This window comes from Podarcis vaucheri, assembly GCF_965113315.1.
Source record: "Podarcis vaucheri genome assembly, chromosome: 13".
In the NCBI taxonomy this organism is placed as follows: Eukaryota; Metazoa; Chordata; class Lepidosauria; order Squamata; family Lacertidae; genus Podarcis; species Podarcis vaucheri.
In genome coordinates this window covers 28,117,472-28,137,007 of record NC_138751.1, presented here as the reverse complement: position 1 = coordinate 28,137,007, position 19,536 = coordinate 28,117,472, and the positions used below count along the sequence as shown (strand labels likewise).

General features: G+C 43.1%; 3 protein-coding genes across 3 annotated transcripts; all 3 read left to right on the top strand.

Moving 5' to 3' along the window:
• Nucleotides 1-2,009: 2,009 nt before the first annotated feature.
• LOC309515931 (olfactory receptor 13H1-like) lies at nt 2,010-3,688 on the top strand (the record flags this gene model as incomplete). The annotated part of the gene is made up of 1 exon (XM_082194246.1): nt 2,010-3,688. One exon carries the CDS (start codon nt 2,010-2,012, stop codon nt 2,943-2,945), a length of 936 nt encoding a protein of 311 aa, XP_082050372.1. The 3' UTR covers nt 2,946-3,688.
• Nucleotides 3,689-5,013: 1,325 nt separating this feature from the next.
• On the top strand, nt 5,014-7,765 carry LOC309516960 (olfactory receptor 13H1-like). The gene is made up of 2 exons (XM_082195913.1): nt 5,014-5,098; nt 6,770-7,765. Exon 2 carries the CDS (start codon nt 6,799-6,801, stop codon nt 7,732-7,734), a length of 936 nt encoding a protein of 311 aa, XP_082052039.1. The 5' UTR covers nt 5,014-5,098; nt 6,770-6,798; the 3' UTR covers nt 7,735-7,765.
• A 3,491-nt stretch (nt 7,766-11,256) lies between these two features.
• Nucleotides 11,257-17,955, top strand: LOC309516611 (uncharacterized protein; the record flags this gene model as incomplete). Its single annotated transcript, XM_082195371.1, has 2 exons — nt 11,257-12,201; nt 17,002-17,955. Exons 1-2 carry the CDS (start codon nt 11,281-11,283, stop codon nt 17,953-17,955), a joined length of 1,875 nt encoding a protein of 624 aa, XP_082051497.1. The 5' UTR covers nt 11,257-11,280.
• Between the last annotated feature and the right edge of the window lie 1,581 nt (nt 17,956-19,536).

Genomic DNA, 19,536 nt, shown 5'->3' with positions numbered 1-19,536 from the left:
AGCAAGACCAGTGGTCAGGGATGATGGGAATTGTAGTCTCAAAACATCTGGAGGGCTGTGTTTGCCTGTGCCTGGCATAAATTGTCTGGGCAGCTGTTGCATAAATAAACAGTTTTTTCCTGATCTTTGGGTACATTTGTCACTGAGGAGGAAAAAAAAAATTTAATTGCTAATGTGCAAGTGCTCTCTAATGAACTACAGTACAGAGTGGATTATCTCCCTGTGGATAAGATGACAATCCTGGAAAGTGACCAAGTTAGAGAATGTTGTTATCTAAACCTTGAATGAATCATGAGTTTTTCGTCAGTTGTGAAAACTACCACAAACATGTCCTGTTCCTGGCTGCAGCTTCTTTCTTCCCTCACCCTAGATGGAGGCAATGCATTTTTTAAATTTCATTGATCTATGGGATAGTTGTGGACTTATTTAAAATGCCCAGACTATGGCACACAGTATCCTATTCTCTAATATTTGTAGGTAATTTGCATTTCTTTCATTTTTCACAAGTGATGGAAAATTTGTGAACAGGTGCCGAAAAACTCTGGAAGATTAAGGCATTGCTATGGTGAGTTACTGTCTTTCCTTTTCCTTCTAAGGATATTAAATGACAATTTAGGACAAGATGAGTTATTACTTTGTCTCCTGTAATAATATAATAAATGTCTTGATAGATCAGGCCAATGGTCCGTCTCGTCCGATACTCTTTGTTTCAAACAATGGTCACCCGTCATGGACCTCCTCCCTGATGCCACCATGAAACTGATGGCATTTCCCTTCCCTTGTAATTTGTCCTCAGCATGTGGTATACAGAGTCATACATCCTCTGCATGTTGATGTTTCATTATTATCTATTCTAGCTTATAGTTGGGGATACTTTGATCCACTGGGGGGGGCGTTTCTAATGTAATTCCCTATTATATTATTTTATTTTATTATGTATAGTTTTTATTAGATTTTTCTAATTTACATTTCAAAATATTTATTTAAACAACCTTAAATCAATGACTTCCCTTCTTCTCTTTTTGTGGTTCATTTTGCATACCGTACATCCCTGCATATTTTAAATGAACTAAACCATTCAGTAATCCATTGTTACACCATCCAAACTTGTTTACACTGTTGAAGTTATCTTAATGCTACCAGTGTTTTTAAATGTACACAATTTTCACCCATATAATCAGGAAACAGTTTCCAGTCTTCTTTCAATGAATATTCTGCTTGTTCTCTTATTTTCCAACTCCCTTTTAAAGTAGTCTAATGGCCATTGTGTCGCCTTGTGACAATAAAATTATGCACATTAATTATGTTTTTCATGGTGGTGGGGTGTTAGCGGACTTCCTTTCCTTTGTTGTAAATATACTGAGTTCAGTCTGAATTCAAGTTGCAATCCTAATTCAATCTGATCAGACAGAAGTAAATCGCTGGAGAAGTGCAGTCTGACTAAGTTGCATTTTCCAGACTTCTGCTGACATTATGATTAATATAAGTTTCATGGATTTCAGTGCTAGTTTCAGAGGTATGTATGTATGGGCTGATGATACAATGAGCTACCCACAGTGGGCTACATTAAAAAACACAATAATTGTATGTACTGTGCGTGTGTGTAATGGGTCTACTATAAGCATGACTAAATCTGGTTGTATTATTGAGTGGGAGGTGGTGGGGTTTTTTGATGCTGCCTCTCATTTTGTGTCTCCTACACAATTACTCATTGCATACCTTCTGCCTTCTGAAGCTCTTAATGAAATTTGATGGCTTCCAAGACTCATTCCCCACTCCCTGACTTCTTCAGCTCCCCCTCCTTGCAGTTTTTAGTTTGCTTCTAATATTGTGGGGTTTTCCTGATTCTTATTTTCCTCATTATTGCTTAGCAGCCTTGAGGCTTCAGCAATAATACAAGATGTAAGCCTCAATATAAATTAACACAAAACTATTGGGTCAGGTGAGGCTATTTACTTCCAATCTGTTTTCCTGTTTCAGTTCCAGCTAAGCTCTTAGAAGGAGATAACATGGGCAGAAGAGAGAATGAAACTACCATGATCGAATTCATCCTGCTGGGCCTCTCTAGTAACCCTCAGACGAAGATCGCCCTCTTTGGCCTCTTTCTCCTCATCTATCTCATCACTGTGGTGGGCAACGGTCTCCTCCTGCTGCTTGCTGTGGTGGACCCCCGCCTGCACACCCCCATGTACTTCTTCCTTGGGAACCTGTCTTTCCTTGACATCTGCTATACTACCAGCACCATCCCCCAGATGTTGGCTCATTGCCTGTCAGCCAAGACCACCATTTCCCATTCTGGCTGTTACGCCCAAATGTACATCTCCCTCTTCTTGGGGATGACAGAATGCCTCCTGCTGGCAATGATGTCCTACGACCGCTGGGTGGCTGTTTGCAACCCCCTGCGCTATAATATCATCATGAGCAATAAAGTTTGCATTGCTATGGCAACCATTTCATGGGGCAGCTCCTTCCTCCTGATCCTGGTACCTTCTGTCACCTCACAGGCCTCTCTATGTGGGCATAATGTTATCAACCACTTTTCGTGTGAGGTCCAGGCTATGCTCAAGTTGGCCTGCTCAGACACTAGTGGAAACCAGGTGACAATGTTTGCCACCAGTATCCTTACTCTGCTTCTTCCCTTCGGCTTCATCTTGGTCACCTATGCTCGTATTATCACTACCGTGTTGAAAATGCAATCCACAGAGAACAGGGCCAAGGCCTTCTCAACCTGTAGTTCACATCTCATGGTGGTCACGATATTCTATGGAACAGCCATGTCAATGTACTTACAGCCTCAAACCAAGACATCCTCAGATCTAGACAAATACATTGCTATATTCTATGGCACCATCACACCCATGCTGAATCCACTGATCTATAGCTTAAGGAACAAGGATGTGAAACAAGCTTTCCGGAAAGTGACAGGGAGGAAGAGAGACCTCTGATACCTACCAGCCCCCTCCCTTTAATATCAGAAATGCTGGCCTTTTCTTTTGATGTATATTTTTGTATAGGTGCACATTTGTACTGGTCCCCGCAAGTGTCTTTTCAACTAATACTTTTGTGTCTAGAAAAACCTATAATTTGTCACCTAAAGTCTTGCAAAATAGGAAAGCGAGGTTTAAGGATAGTGAAATAATGAAACACAAACATTTCTGATGTTGAGCACTGACTTTCTAGCTTGGGAATTCAGCTGTTGTGGAATTTTGAATGTTTGCCCTGGAGAAATGTAGTCACAGCATGAAGAACCTGAGGTAACAAATTCTAGAAGGGAACCTGTTTTAGTCTGCCACAACAAAAACATCAAAGACTCTTGTGGCACTTTAAAGTCTAGCTTATTTCTTCTTAGGTTTCCATATATTCCTTCATTTTCAGATGTCTGATGATATGGGCTAAAGTCCATTAAAGATTATGCCACAGGTCTGCACTTCCCTGGCCCATGTCCACGCAGTTTCCATTTTTTGTCCCTCCACATTCCCCAGGAAAACCCAGTCTCTACTGCTGAATTGGAACAAACAGCAATTTGGGTTTTCCTCAAATTGCCACTTGCTCCAATTCAGTGTCAAAGAGCGGGTTTTCATGGGGAAAGTGGTGGGGCAAAAATAAATACCGTATTTTTTGCTCTATAAGACTCACCTTTTCCCTCCAAAAAATTAAGGGGAAATGTGTGTGTGTCTTATGGAGCGAATGCAGGTTGCGCAGGCTATCCCAGAAGCTAGAACAGCAAGAGGTATCACTGCTTTCGCTGTGCAGCGATCCCTCTTGTTGTTCTGGCTTCTGAGATTCAGAATATTTTTTTTTCTTGTTTTCCTGCTCCAAATCTAGGTGCGTCTTATGGTCTGGTGCATCTTATACAGTGGAAAATACAGTGCATGCTTGGATATGGACTGGAAAGCCCAAATCTGTGCCTAGAAATGCAGCACAAAGGCAAGTGTTATGGAAACACAATTGTCTCAATTGAGCAGCTCCCTCAGAATCACAGAATTGTAGAGTTGGAAGGGACTCTGAGGATCACCTAGTCCAACCCCTACAATGCAGGAATAGGCAGCGGTCCCATAGGGGGATCAAACCTGCAACCTTGGCGTCATCAGCACCACGATCTAACCAACTGAGCTATGCATCTTCCACAAGCAGATGGTCCAGAATAGAGCTATGGGTGAGCCGGAGGACATGTCCCACCCAACTTTGCATGCAATGCCATTTCCTGATGTTGAAATGAAGATGGCATCCCTGGCTTATGTGCTGCCCTGTGTAACCTAAAGATCTGGAACTGGGAAGCAAGATTTTGAAATCCTGGCATGAAATCAAAACATGCTTTGAAATGTGTGGAACCAGTTGTGCACAGTCATGTTTATTAGGTTTTCAATATCTTAAATAAAAATGTTGCATGTCTCTGCAAATGTGTCAGTCTCTCCTTTTCCCTCTGAGCTCTTTTTGCCATGTGAGCAAAAAGAACCAAAGTGTAAACCAGGCATAGGCAAACTTGGCCCGCCAGATGTTTTTGACCTACAACTCCCATGATCCCTAGCTAGCAAGACCAGTGGTCAGGGATGATGGGTATTGTAGTCCCAAAACATCTGGAGGGCCGAGTTTGCCTGTGCTTAGCATAAATCATGTGGGCAGCTGTTGTTGCATACATAAACAGTTTTTTCCTGATCTTTGGGTACATTTGTCACTGAGGAGAAAGAAAAAACTATTTAATTGCTAATGTGCAAGTCCTCCCTAATGAACTACAGTACAGAGTGGATTATCTCCCTGTGGATAAGATGACAATCCTGGAAAATGACCAAGTTAGAGAATGTTGTTATCTAAACCTTCACGAATCAGGGGTTTTTCGTCAGTTGGGAAAACTACTGTAAACATGTCCTGTTCCTGGCTGCAGTTTCTCTCTCCCCCCACCCTAGATGGAGACAATGTATCTTTTTAATTTCATTGATCTATGGGATAGTTGTGGACTTATTTAAAATGCCCAGACTATGGCACACAGTATCCTATTCTCTAATATTTGTAGGTAATTTTCATGTCTTTCATTTTTCACAAGTGAGGGAAAATTTGTGAACGGGTGCCAAAAACTCTGGAAGATTAAGGCATTGCTATGGTGAGTTACTGTCTTTCCTTTTCCTTCTAAGGATGTTAAATGAGAATTTAGGACAAGATCAGTTATTACTTTGTCTCCTATAATAATATAATAAATGTCTTGATAGATCAGGCCAATGGTCCGTCTCGTCCGATACTCTTTGTTTCAAACAATGGTCGCCCCTCATGGACCTGCTCCCTGATGTCACCATGAAACTGATGGCATTTCCCTTGCCTTGTGATTTGTCCTCAGCATCTGGTATACAGAGTCATACATCCTCTGCATGTTGATGTTTCATTATTATCTATCCTGGCTTATAGTTCGGGATACTTTGATCCACTGGGGGGAGGCGGTTCCAATGTAATTCCACTTTGTTTTATTTTTTATGTATAGTTTTTATTAGATTTTTCTAATTTACATTTCAAAATATTTATTTAAACAACCTTAAATCAATGACTTCCCTTCCTCTCTTTCTGTGGTTCATTTTGCATACCATACATCCCTGTATATTTTAAATGAACTAAACCACTCAGCAATCCATTGTTACACCATCAAAACTTGTTTACACTGTTGAATTTATCTTAATGCTACCAGTGTTTTTAAATGTACACAATTTTCACCCATATAATCAGGAAACAGTTTCCAGTCTTCTTTCAAGGAATATTCTGCTTGTTCTCTTATTTTCCAACTCCCTTTTAAAGTAGTCTAATGGCCATTGTGTCGCCTTGTGACAATAAAATTATACATGTTAATTATGTTTTTCATGGTGGTGGGGTGTTAGAGGACTTCCTTTCCTTTGTTGTAAATATACTGAGTTCAGTCTGAATTCAAGTTGCAATCCTAATTCAATCTGATCAGACAGAAGTAAATCGCTGGAGAAGTGCAGTCTGACTAAGTTGCATTTTCCAGACTTCTGCTCACATTATGACTACTATAAGTTCCATGGATTTCAGTGCTAGTTTCAGATGTATGTATGCATGGGCTCATGAAACTGTGAGCTGCCCTCAGTGGACAACATTAAAAACAACAACAACAGTAATTGTATGTTGTGTGTGTGTGTGTGTGTGTGTGTGTGTGTGTATAAAATGGGTCTCCTCTAATCATGACTAAATCTGGATTGTTTTGTTGAGTGGGTGGTGGTGGGTTTTTTGATGCTGCCTCTCACTTTTGTGTCTCCTACACAATTACTCATTGCATCCCTTCAGCTCTTCTCAAGCTTTTACTGAAATTTGATGGCTTCCAAGACTCATTCCCCTCTTCCCACTCCCTCACTTCTTCAACTCCCGCTCCTTGCAGTTTTTAGTTTGCTTCTGCCAACCTAGCAGTTCGAAAGCACGTCAAAGTGCAAGTAGATAAATAGGTACCACTCCGGCGGGAAGGTAAACGGCGTTTCCATGCACTGCTCTGGTTCGCCAGAAGCAGCTTAGTCATGCTGGCCACATGACCTGGAAGCTGTACGCCGGCTCCCTTGGCCAATAAAGTGAGATGAGCGCCACAACCCCAGAGTCGGCCACGAATGGACTTAATGGTGCTTAATATTGTGAATGGTTTTCCTGATTCTTATTTTCCTCATTATTGCTTAGCAGCCTTGAAGCTTCAGCAATAATACAAGATGTAAGCCTCAATATAAATTAATGCAACACTCTTGGGTCAGGTGAGGCTATTTACTTCCAATCTGTTTTCCTGTTTCAGTTCCAGCTAAGCTCTTAGAGGGAGATAACATGGGCAGAAGAGAGAATGAGACTACCACGACAGAATTCATCCTGCTGGGCCTCTCTAGTAACCCTCAGACAAAGATCGCCCTCTTTGGCCTTTTTCTCCTCATCTACCTCATCACTGTGGTGGGCAACGGTCTCCTCCTGCTGCTTGCTGTGGTGGACCCCCGCCTGCACACCCCCATGTACTTCTTCCTTGGCAACCTGTCTTTCCTTGACATCTGCTATACTACCAGCACCATCCCCCAGATGTTGGCTCATTGCCTGTCAGCTAAGACCACCATTTCCCATTCTGGCTGTTACGCCCAAATGTACATCTCCCTCTTCTTGGGGACGACAGAATGCCTCCTGCTGGCAATGATGTCCTATGACCGCTGGGTGGCTGTTTGCAACCCCCTGCGCTATAATATCATCATGAGCAATAAGGTTTGTACTGCTATGGCAACCATTTCATGGGGCAGCTCCTTCCTACTGATCCTGGTACCTTCTCTCACCTCACAGCCCTCACTATGTGGGCATAATGTTATTAACCACTTTCTGTGTGAGGTCCAGGCTATGCTCAAGTTGGCCTGCTCAGATACTAGTGGAAACCAGGTGTCAATGTTTGCCACCAGCATCCTTACTCTGCTTCTTCCCTTTGGCTTCATCTTGGTCACCTATGCTCGTATTATCACCACCGTGTTGAAAATGCAATCCACAGAGAACAGGGCCAAGGCCTTCTCAACCTGTAGTTCACATCTCATGGTGGTCACCATATTCTATGGAACAGCCATGTCAATGTACTTACAGCCTCAAACCAAGACATCCTCAGATCTAGACAAATACATTGCCATATTCTATGGCACCATCACACCCATGTTGAATCCACTGATCTATAGCTTAAGGAACAAGGATGTGAAACAAGCTTTCAGGAAAGTGACAGGGAGGAAGAGAGACCTCTGATATCTACCAGCCTCCTCCCTTTAATATCAGAAATGCTGGCCTTTTTTTAATGTATATTTTTGTATAGGCGCACATTTGTATTGGTCCCCGCAAGTGTCTTTTCAACTAATACTTTTGTGTCTAGAAAAACCTATAATTTGTCACCTAAAGTCTTGCAAAATAGGAAATTGAGGTTTATGGATAGTGAAATAACGAAACACAAACATTTCTGATGTCGAGCACTGACTTTTGAGCTTGGGAATTCAGCTGTTGTGGAATTTTGAATGTTTGACCTGGAGAAATGTAGTCACAGCATGAAGGACCTGAGCAAACAAATTCTAGGAGGGAATCTGTTTTAGTTTGCCAGAACAAAAACATCAAATACTCCTGTGGCACTTTAGCTTATTTCTTCTTAGGTTTCCATATATTCCTTCATTTTCAGATGTCTGATGATATGGGCTAAAGTCCATTAAAGATTATGCCACAGGTCTGCACTTCCCTGGCCAATGTCCATTCACTTTCCATTTTTTGTCCCTCCACATTCCCCCGGAAAACCCAGTCTCTACTGCTGAATTGGAACAAACAGCAATTCGGGTTTTCCATGAATTGCCATTTGCTCCAATTCAGTGTCAAAGAGCGGGTTTTCATGGGGAAAGTGGTGGGGCAAAAATAAATAAATGCTTGGACATGGACTGGAAAGCCCAATTCTGTGCCTAGAAATGCAGCACAAAGGCAAGTGTTATGGAAACACAATTGTCTCAATTCAGCAGCTCCCTCAGAATCCCATAATTGTAGAGTTGGAAGGGACTCTGAGGATCACCTAGTCCAACCCCCTACAATGCAGGAACAATGCATCAAATCTGCAACCTTGGCGTCATCAGCACCACGATCTAACCAACTGAGCTGTGCAGCTTCCACAAGCAGAAGGTCCAGAATAGAGCTATGGGTGAGCCAGAGGACATGTCCCACCCAACTTTGCATGCAATGCTATTTCCTGATGTTGAAATGAAGATGGCATCCCTGGCTTATGTGCTGCCCTGTGTAACCTAAAGATCTGGAACTGGGAAGCAAGATTTTGAAATCCTGGCATGAAATCAAAACATGCTTTGAAATGTGTGGAACCAGTTGTGCACAGTCATGTTTATTTGGTTTTCAATATCTTAAATAAAATAAATAAAAATGTTGCACGTCTCTGCCACTGTATCAGTCCCTCCTTTTTCTCTCTGAGCTCTTTTTGCCATGTGAGCAGAAAGAACAAAATTGTAAACCAGGCATAGGCAAACTTGGCCCGCCAGATGTTTTTGACCTACAACTCCCATGATCCCTAGCTAGTAGCACCAGTGGTCAGGGATGATGGGAACTGTAGTCCCAAAACATCTGGAGGGCCGAGTTTGCTTGCGCCTGGCATAAATCATCTGAGCAGCTGTTGTTGCATACATAAACAGTTTTTTCCTGATCTTTGGGTACATTTGTCACTGAGGAGTGGAAAAAACTATTTAATTGCTAATGTGCAAGTGCTCGCTAATGAACTACAGTACAGAGTGGATTATCTCCCTGTGGATGAGATGGCAATCCTGGAAAATGACCAAGTTAGAGAATGTTGTTATCTAAACCTTGAATGAATCAGGAGTTTTTCGTCAGTTGTGAAAACTACCACAAACGTGTCCTGTTCCTGGCTGCAGCTTCTATGGGATAGTTGTGGACTTATTTAAAATGCCCAGACTATGGCACACAGCATCCTATTCTCTAATATTTGTAGGTATTTTGCATGTCTTTCATTTTTCACAAGTGATGGAAAATTTGTGAACAGGTGCCAAAAACTCTGGAAGATTAAGGCTTGGTATGGTGAGTTACTGTCTTTCCTTTTCCTTCTAAGGATGTTAAATGAGAATTTAGGACAAGATCAGTTATTACTTTGTCTCCTGTAATAATATAATAAATGTCTTGATAGATCAGGCCAATGGTCCATCTCGTCTGATACTCTTTGTTTCAAACAATGGTCACCCGTCATGGACCTCCTCCCTGATGCCACCATGAAACTGATGGCATTTCCCTTGCCTTGTAATTTGTCCTCAGCATGTGGTATACAGAGTCATACATCCTCTGCATGTTGATGTTTCATTATTATCTATCCTGGCTTACAGTTGGGGATACTTTGATTCACTGTGGGGGTTTATTTCCTAATTCCCTTTTATTTTATTTTTTAGATATAGTTTTTATTAGATTTTTCTAATTCACACTTCAAAATATTCATTTAAACAACCTTAAATAAATGACTTCCCTTCCTCTCTTTCTGTGGTTCATTTTGCATACCGTACATCTCTGCATATTTTAAATGAACTAAACCATTCAGCAATCCATTATTACACCATCCAAACTTGTTTACACTGTTGAAGTTATCTTAATGCTACCAGCGTTTTTAAATGTACACAATTTTCACCCATATAATCAGGAAAGAGTTTCCAGTCTTCTTTCAAGGAATATTCTTCTTGTTCTCTTATTTTCTAGCTCCCTTTTAAAGTAGTCTAATGGCCATTGTGTCGCCTTGTGACAATAAAATTATACACGTTAATTATGTTTTTCATGGTGGTGGGGTGTTAGAGGACTTCCTTTCCTTTGTTGTAAATATACTGAGTTCAGTCTGAATTCAAGTTGCAATCCTAATTCTATCTGATCAGACAGAAGTAAATCGCTGGAGAAGTGCAGTCTGACTAAGTTGCATTTTCCAGACTTCTGCTGACATTATGATTAATATAAGTTCCATGGATTTTGGTGCTAGTTTCAGAGGTATGTATGTATGGGCTGATGATACAATGAGCTACCCGCAGTGGGCTACATTAAAAAACACAATAATTGTATGTACTCTGTGTGTGTGTGTGTGTGTGTGTGTGTGTGTGTGTGTATTGGGTGTAGTATAAGCATGACTAAATATGGATTGTTTTGTTGAGTGGAGGAGGAGTTTGGATTTGATATCCCGCTTTATCACTACCTAAAGGAGTCTCAAAGCGACTAACATTTTCCTTTCCCTTCCTCCCCCCCAACAAACACTCTGTGAGGTGAGTGGGGCTGAGAGACTTCAGAGAAGTGTGAGTAGCCCAAGGTCACCCAGCAGCTGCATGTGGAGGAGTGGAGACGTGAACCGGGTCCCCAGATTACGAATCTACCACTCTTAACCACTACACCACACTGGCTCTCGAGTGGGTGGTAGTGGTTTTTTTGATGCTGCCTCTCACTTTTGTGTCTCCTACACAATTACTCATTGCATCCCTTCTGCCCTTCTCAAGCGTTTAATGAAATTTGATGGCTTCCAAGACCCATTCCCCTCTTCCCACTCCCTAACTTCTTCAACTCCCCCTTCCTTGCAGTTTTTAGTTTCCTTCTAATATTATGGGGGCTTTCCTGATTCTTATTTTCCTCATTATTGCTTAGCAGCCTTGAGGCTTCAGCAATAATACAAGATGTAAGCCTCAATATAAATTAATGCAACACTCTTGGGTTGGGTGAGGCTATTTACTTCCAATCTGTTTTCCTGTTTCAGTTCCAGCTAAGCTCTTAGAGGGAGATAACATGGGCAGAAGAGAGAATGAGACTACCACGACAGAATTCATCCTGCTGGGCCTCTCTAGTAACCCTCAGACAAAGATCGCCCTCTTTGGCCTTTTTCTCCTCATCTACCTCATCACTGTGGTGGGCAACGGTCTCCTCCTGCTGCTTGCTGTGGTGGACCCCCGCCTGCACACCCCCATGTACTTCTTCCTTGGAAACCTGTCTTTCCTTGACATCTGCTATACTACCAGCACCATCCCCCAGATGTTGGCTCATTGCCTGTCAGCTAAGACCACCATTTCCCATTCTGGCTGTTACGCCCAAATGTACATCTCCCTCTTCTTGGGGATGACAGAATGCCTCCTGCTGGCGATGATGTCCTATGACCGCTGGGTGGCTGTTTGCAACCCCCTGCGCTATAATATCATCATGAACAATAACGTTTGCATTGCTATGGCAACCATTTCATGGGGCAGCTCCTTCCTGCTGATCCTGGTACCTTCTCTCACCTCACAGGCCTCTCTATGTGGGCATAATGTTATCAACCACTTTCTGTGTGAGGTCCAGACTATGCTCAAGTTGGCCTGCTCAGATACTAGTGGAAACCAGGTGTCAATGTTTGCCACCAGCATCCTTACTCTGCTTCTTCCTTTTGGCTTCATCTTGGTCACCTATGCCCGTATTATCACCACCGTCTTGAAAATGCAATCTACAGAGAACAGGGCCAAGGCCTTCTCAACCTGTAGTTCACATCTCATGGTGGTCACCATATTCTATGGAACAGCCATGTCAATGTACTTACAGCCTCAAACCAAGACATCCTCAGATCTAGACAAATACATTGCCATATTCTATGTCACCATCACACCCATGTTGAATCCACTGATCTATAGCTTAAGGAACAAGGATGTGAAACAAGCTTTCAGGAAAGTGACAGGGAGGAAGAGAGACCTCTGATACCTACCAGCCTCCTCCCTTTAATATCAGAAATGCTGGCATTTTCTTTTTTCTTTTTTTCTGTTTTATTAAATTTGCTTAGGTGGCCTTTTCTTTTGATGTATATTTTTGTATAGGCACACATTTGTACTGGTCCCCGCAAGTGTCTTTTCAACTAATACTTTTGTGTCTACAAAAACCTATAATTTGTCACCTAAAGTCTTGAAAAATACGGGAGCGAGGTTTATGGATAGTGAAATAACGAAACACAAACATTTCTGATGTCGAGCGCTGACTTTTGAGCTTGGGAATTCAGCTGCTGTGGAATTTTGAATGTTTGCCCTGGAGAAATGTAGTCACAGCATGAAGGACCTGAGCAAACAAATTCTAGAAGGGAAACTGTTTTAGTCTGCCAGAACAAAAACATCAAAGACTCCTGTGGCACTTTAGCTTATTTCTTCTTAGGTTTCCATATATTCCTTCATTTTCAGATGTCTGATGATATGGGCTAAAGTACATTAAAGATTATGCCACAGGTCTGCACTTCCCTGGCCCGTGTCCATGCACTTTCCATTTTTTGTCCCTCCACATTCCCCAGGAAAACCCAGTCTCTGCTGCTGAATTGGAACAAACAGCAATTCAGGTTTTCCACAAATTGCCATTTGCTCCAATTCAGTGTCAAAGAGCGGGTTTTCATGGGGAAAGTGGTGGGGCAAAAATAAATAAATGCTTGGACATGGACTGGAAAGCCCAATTCTGTGCCTAGAAATGCAGCACAAAGGCAAGTGTTATGGAAACACAATTGTCTCAATTCAGCAGCTCCCTCAGAATCACAGAATTGTAGAGTTGGAAGGGACTCTGAGGATCACCTAGTCCAACCCCTACAATGCAGGAATAGGCAGTGGTCCCATAGGGGAATCGAACTTGCAACCTTGGCGTCATCAGCACCACGATCTAACCAACTGAGCTGTGCAGCTTCCACAAGCAGAAGGTCCAGAATAGAGCTATGGGTGAGCCGGAGGACATGTCCCACCCAACTTTGCATGCAATGCCATTTCCTGATGTTGAAATGAAGATGGCATCCCTGGCTTATGTGCTGACATGTGTAACCTAAAGATCTGGAACTGGGAAGCAAGATTTTGAAATCCTGGCATGAAATCAAAACATGCTTTGAAATGTGTGGAACCAGTTGTGCACAGTCATGTTTATTTGGTTTTCAATATCTTAAATAAAAATGTTGCACGCCTCTGCAAATGTGTCAGTCTCTCCTTTTCCCTCTGAGCTCTTTTTGCTATGTGAGCAGAAAGAACCAAAGTGTAAACCAGGCATTTGCAAACTTGGCCCGCCAGATGTTTTTGACCTACAACTCCCATGATCCCTAGCTAGCAGGACCAGTGGTCAGGGATGATGGGAACTGTAGTCCCAGAACAAATGGAGGGCCGAATTTTCCTATGCCTGGTGTAAACTCTTCCTAGGAGAAAAGTCTACCCTCCCAGTAACCTTTTCCTTGGGAACTGGAAAGGGAAATATTACCATTTCCCTCTCTTGTGCACACATACACAGATAAAGGGAGAAAGACATTTGAATTTAACAAGGGATTTCTCTGTGTTAAGAATATTTAAAAGGTCCCACAGACTTTTATTCTAATGCTTCACTCACTTGCTGCACAATTCTGTGTTTTTAAACTCTGCTGCAGGCTCTCTCTTGCTGGAGCGTATGTTTAGCCCCGCACTTTAGATCTAGGGATCAAGCCAATTCTCCCAACTGGAAGGTTTATATCTATTTTTCTCCCCACAAAACGGGAGTCAGATTGTCTGATATAGCCTGCTCAAAGCAGTTTATGCCCAGATGCCGATTTACATCTGTTTATCTTCCACAATGTTGCGGAATAGTCTGATGCTTTCAAGCCATTCATTGGGCAACACCAGTGGCAATGATTTTCAAAATGGATCTGATGCAGGAGCAGTGAACTGTGATGGACTTTTGGAGTACTGAAGTTGTGCCTCCACCTATGCTCATTCTGTTTATCTGTAAATAAATGCAAATATTACAAAATGGCAATAAGCCTCCTTTCAAAGGAAACCAAACTCAAGTAAGTGCTATTGCACATGGAGAAATGTAACAGTACAGCCTGTATCCTGTGCAGTCTGCTTTATTGTGTTTTTAATATTTTGGGGGGAGCTGCCCAGAGTGGCTGGGGCAACCTAGTCAGATGGCCAGCATATAAATATTATTATTATTATTATTATTCACTGTAAGAATAGGCTGTACTGGGCTGATCTTGAAGTCTTCTGGGTCCAATCAAGGAACATAATGCTCAAGGGGGACGGAATTTCTTATAGCAAGTAAACAATTCTCTAAGAGTAACAATTCCTTTGAGTTAATCAATCCCAAAGGCATTGAGATATGTTTGCTCCTCAGATCTGCAGCAAATACACTGGGATATTTTTTTAAATGCTTTGTGTATTCAAAGAACTAAGATATACATGGGCTTATTCATGGGGTGTGATTACAAGAAATGGGCGTTTACTGGAGATAATACAAAAGAGCCCCTTCTGCACTGGTAAATATATTTATGGTCCTTAATGCAACTTATTTCCCGGCTCCCTGTCCATCTGTTGGTCTACCTAGCTATTCATCTCTTGTTCTCACTCTCTGGCTTTGCATCTTCATTTTGTTGTCACTGCTTAGGATGGAGCTCAGTCTAACCACATCCCAAGGGCACCATGTTGGCTACTTCTGTAATGCAACATACTTTTGTGTTTTGAGGTGAGACTCTAGAATGTTTTGTGGGTTGTTAGGATGATCTAGGGCTGGGAGAAACGCTGGCCAGGAATCCTTGAGTGATGTTGTCTGTGTGGCAACAGTGAGCTCTGTGGCCCACGGGCCAGTCTCAGTAGAAGGCAGATTCATATGTTCCTATGTACCTGTCAGAGTAAATACTTTACTAACATGGGCCATTGACCTCACTCAACTTAAAGCAGCTTCAAGCAAGCCTGAGTCTATAAATGTGAAGGCAGTTGAAGCCAGGCAAGTCGATGGGGCAAAGATCACATAGAACTGTTTTAACTAAATTGGTTTGCAGACTCAAAAACCATTGCAACCTTGAATTCAGAGTAGCTGAAAATCACACAGGAAGATTCATCTGGAACAGTGATTGCCAGCATCTCTCTTGCTGTCAATTGCCTTGCTTCACTGGTCTTCCAACAAATTTAGTTTAGCATTGTCTTCTCTGATTTTGCTGTGATTGTAGCATCTATAAACACCAAGCAGAGGAAATGGATGGGGGAAAGGCTGGGAATTTTTTTAATATTCCTCTTTGATCCCTTAGGCAACTTTACTGTTGCCCACCAAGAACGATAGCCCGCTTCCAAAACTCTGACATGAGTCCACTGACTAAACAGGGCACTGTGGAATGTATTGACTTCACAGCTTGTTCCTCAGCTTTCCTCCCATCTCTATCTTGGAAAAAAGAAAAGAAAACCCATGAACGCTGCTTGTACTCAAAATTCAAGTGCCTGCGATTGGGTGGGGAATGGAGCTCATTCCCATCCAGTTTGCAAGCATTTCCCCACCTGAAGCAGTGCTTACTCACTACAAGAAATGCTTTTATTTTTTTAAATGGCTGTTGATAAAACTGGGCTATCCCAGTTCCCCTCAGAAAAAAACCTTTGAGGCAGCTTAGGCTGAAAGACTGCCTACGGTCACTGTTACTAAACTTCATGGTCAAACAAATATTTGAGCCAAGGTCCCAGGTGTCCAATATGACACATCCTGCATCTAAGAGAGTTGTGTTATGTTAATCCTATCCCAGTTACATTATTACAGAAATATCTGTATTTACAGGGGCAGAAACTACTTTCTCATAGCATTCTACACCCGAAACAGTCAACAACATCCAGATGTTTCTGGACTAGCACTCCTACCATTCCTGACCACTGCCCGTGTTGGCTGAGGCCGATGGGCGTTGTAGTCTAGAAACATCAGAAGGGCACCAGATTGGCTTTCCTAGCCCTGCACTGTGGGATTCATGCAGCTTTGTCAATAGAGCAGAAGTGTGAAGTGAAGCAGAGACTGCAAAGCTAACAGAGGAAGCAAAGGATGAGAAATCTCTGCTGTGATGCACACTGGTGAGGCAGCAGCAGTTGAAGTGAGGTTTAGGAAGGAGAGAGAAGAGGAAGTCACTAACAAACCGGTAGAGATGGCAGAGCAGCTTGCCTCAACCAGGCTTGCCCCACATCTGCAGATGTCATGGGACTCCAACTCCCATCAGACCCAGCCAGCATGGCCGATGGTCATTGAAGATGGGAGCTATAATCCAGCAAAATCTTCAGGGCATCTAGTGGACAAAGGCTGGGCTTGAATCACAAGCTGCAAAAGAAGAAAAAGAGGGAAAGAAAGAAACAGAAGCTGAAGGTGCAAGGGAGAGACAGAGAGACAGAAATGAATAATCGGGTATCTTATAGATCAGGAAACAAATAGGGAGGAAAGGGCAGATTACATAGAATCAGAATTGTAGAGTCAGAAGGGACCACGTGGGTCATCTAGTCCAACTCCCTGCAATACAGGATTATTATTTTTTTGCCCAAGGTGGGGCTCAATCCCAAAATGAAGAGATTAAGAGTCTCATGCTCTACCCCTTGAGCTATCCCAGCTTTTGCTGTAACTCATGGTGTGCTTGGGAGATCACAGATGAAATAAATACAACCAAGTGAATGGGGCTTTGTGTGTGCTGGGAATAAGCATGATTTTCAGTTATGGGTGTGGTCCCTCCGTTTGGTCTTCTAAATCTCTCCCACATTTCAGGTACAGGAGGTGAGGCAGATGGGAAACCAAACCGCGACAACATCATTTGTGTTCCTGGGCTTCTCCAGCTTCCCGGAACCCCAAGCCCTGTTCTTCCTCCTGTTTCTGACCATGTATATCACCACCTTGCTGGGCAATGCTCTTATCCTGGTGACCGCAGGGCTAGATTCTGGCCTTCGTACGCCCATGTACTATTTCATCCAGCACCTGTCGTTCCTGGACATTTGCTATTCCTCCGTCACTCTGCCCCACATGCTCAAGAATCTGTTGGCGGAGACAAAGACCATCTCTATCCTGGGCTGCCTGGCTCAGCTTTACTTCTTGGTGACTTTTGTAGGGGTTGAGTGCCTCCTCCTGGCCGTGATGGCGTATGACCGATACGTCGCCATCTGCCACCCACTTACGTACACCATCTTCATGAACAGAAAGCTGTGTACCCGGCTGGTGGCAGCCTCCTGGGCCTGCGGCTTCCTCAATTCAGTCCTGCACACAGCCATGACCGCTCTCCTGCCCTTCTGTGCCTCTCACAACCTGGACCATTTGTTCTGCGACGTCCCCCAGCTACTCAAGCTGTCTTGCGCGGACACATTCCCCAACCAAATCACCTTGCTGGCAGTCACCCTGCTGCTCGGCGTCAGTCCTTTCCTTTGCATCGTGGTTTCCTACGTCCACATCGTGGCGGCCATCTTGAGAATCCGTACCAACCGAGGCCGCCGCAAGGCGTTCTCCACCTGCACTTCGCACCTCACGGTGGTCACCTTATTCTATGTCACCTGCATGTTCAATTATAACAGGCCCAGTGCCAGCCGTTCTGTATATTTTGACACCTTGGCAACTGTGCTCTACAATGTTGTGACGCCAATGCTCAACCCTATCATATATTGCCTGAGGAACAAAGAAGTGAAGGATGCCATGAGGCGTTTACTGCACCCCAAGACACCGTCCTCTTTCTAGCACCAGCTATTAGCCAATATTCCTGATTTTGGAGACAACTATACAGTATATGCTTGCTGTCGACACACACACAGGGGCTCCAACTTCGGAACAAGCAAGTAGGTAGGCCACTGGCATGATCCAACAAGGATATTCTTGTGCGGTTATGGTTCAGGGGACTCCTGTCTACCAGCCTTCAGGTTCAGTCGTCTCTTGCATCACCAACATTACCTACCCTCCAACATTTCTCCAAGAAAAATAGGAGAACGTTGATGAAAATAGGAACGTCTTATCAGTGTCAGTTGGGAACTCAGGCTTCCTTCCTAGCTGATGACTCTGTAGTCTCCGACTTGCTGTCTTTGTCATTGCTGGACTCCAGGACTCCATGATGCCATATGCCAATGTGTGTATTATAATAATAATTTTATTATCTGTACCCCGCCTATCTGACTGGTTGCCCCAGCCACTTTGGGTGGCGCCCAACACATATAAAAACATAATAAAACATGACACATTAAAAGGCTTCCTTATATAGGGCTGGGAATTAGTGCTTGGTTTAGGATAAGGGTGGAATGCCATCCTAATTCTCTTCAGGAAGAGGTTCCTTTTCAGATGGATGTAACACTTCAGACCTAACCTTGCCACACCCACACACCCACACCAAAGTCATCCCACTTCCTCCCAAACCACCCTTTTGTTCTTTTACATTGAACAATGTCCTTAGTGACAAGTCAGATGTGAATAGAGCCCAACGAAAAGACTTACCGTATTTTTTGCACCATAACACTCACTTTTTTCCTCCTAGAAAGTTAGGGGAAATGTCTGTGCGTGTTATGGAGGAAATGCCTATGGGTGGCATGCCTACAGATTTTCCTCCTCTAAAAACTATGTGCGTGTTATGGTCGGGTGCGTGTTATAGAGCGAAAAATACGGTAAGTAGTGTGTGGTTGGAGGACATTGGTGGAAGATTAATTGGCCTTGATAACTGGCTGCATGCAAGATGGGGCTTACATGTTACCTGTAGTTACTGATCCCTGGCAGCATCCCTGGGTGGCCTCAATGACCAGGCACCTTTTTTGCAGAACCTTCTTGGTTATAGCTCCCTAGTAACGGAACTTCCTCCAAGGAGGCAGTGGTTTCCACATACAGTGGTACCTTGGTTTATGGACTTAATCCATTCCGGAAGTCCGTTATTAAACCAAAGCGTTCTTAAACCAAGGTGTGCTTTCCCATAGCAGCGGGGGACTCAATTTACAAATGCAACACACTCAACATGTTCTGCTTCCAAGGCAAGTTCACAAACCAAAACACCTACTTCCGGGTTTGCAGCGTTCTTAATCCAAGTTGTTCATAAACTAAGCTGGTCTTAAACGAAGGTACCACTGTAATTAGGTTTTGGGTTGTCTCACCCTTCACATACCCAACTTTGGAATTCAAGAACCTGCCTTTTCCCCCTCAAGTCTTTAGATTGCTTGATTAAACGGAAAACAAATGCATGGCTAGCCAGTGTGTGGTACTTGGACCAGAGAAACCCGAGTTCCAATCCCCACATTACCATTACGCTCACAGAGCTATCCTGAGTCATTCCAAGGACCATTAACA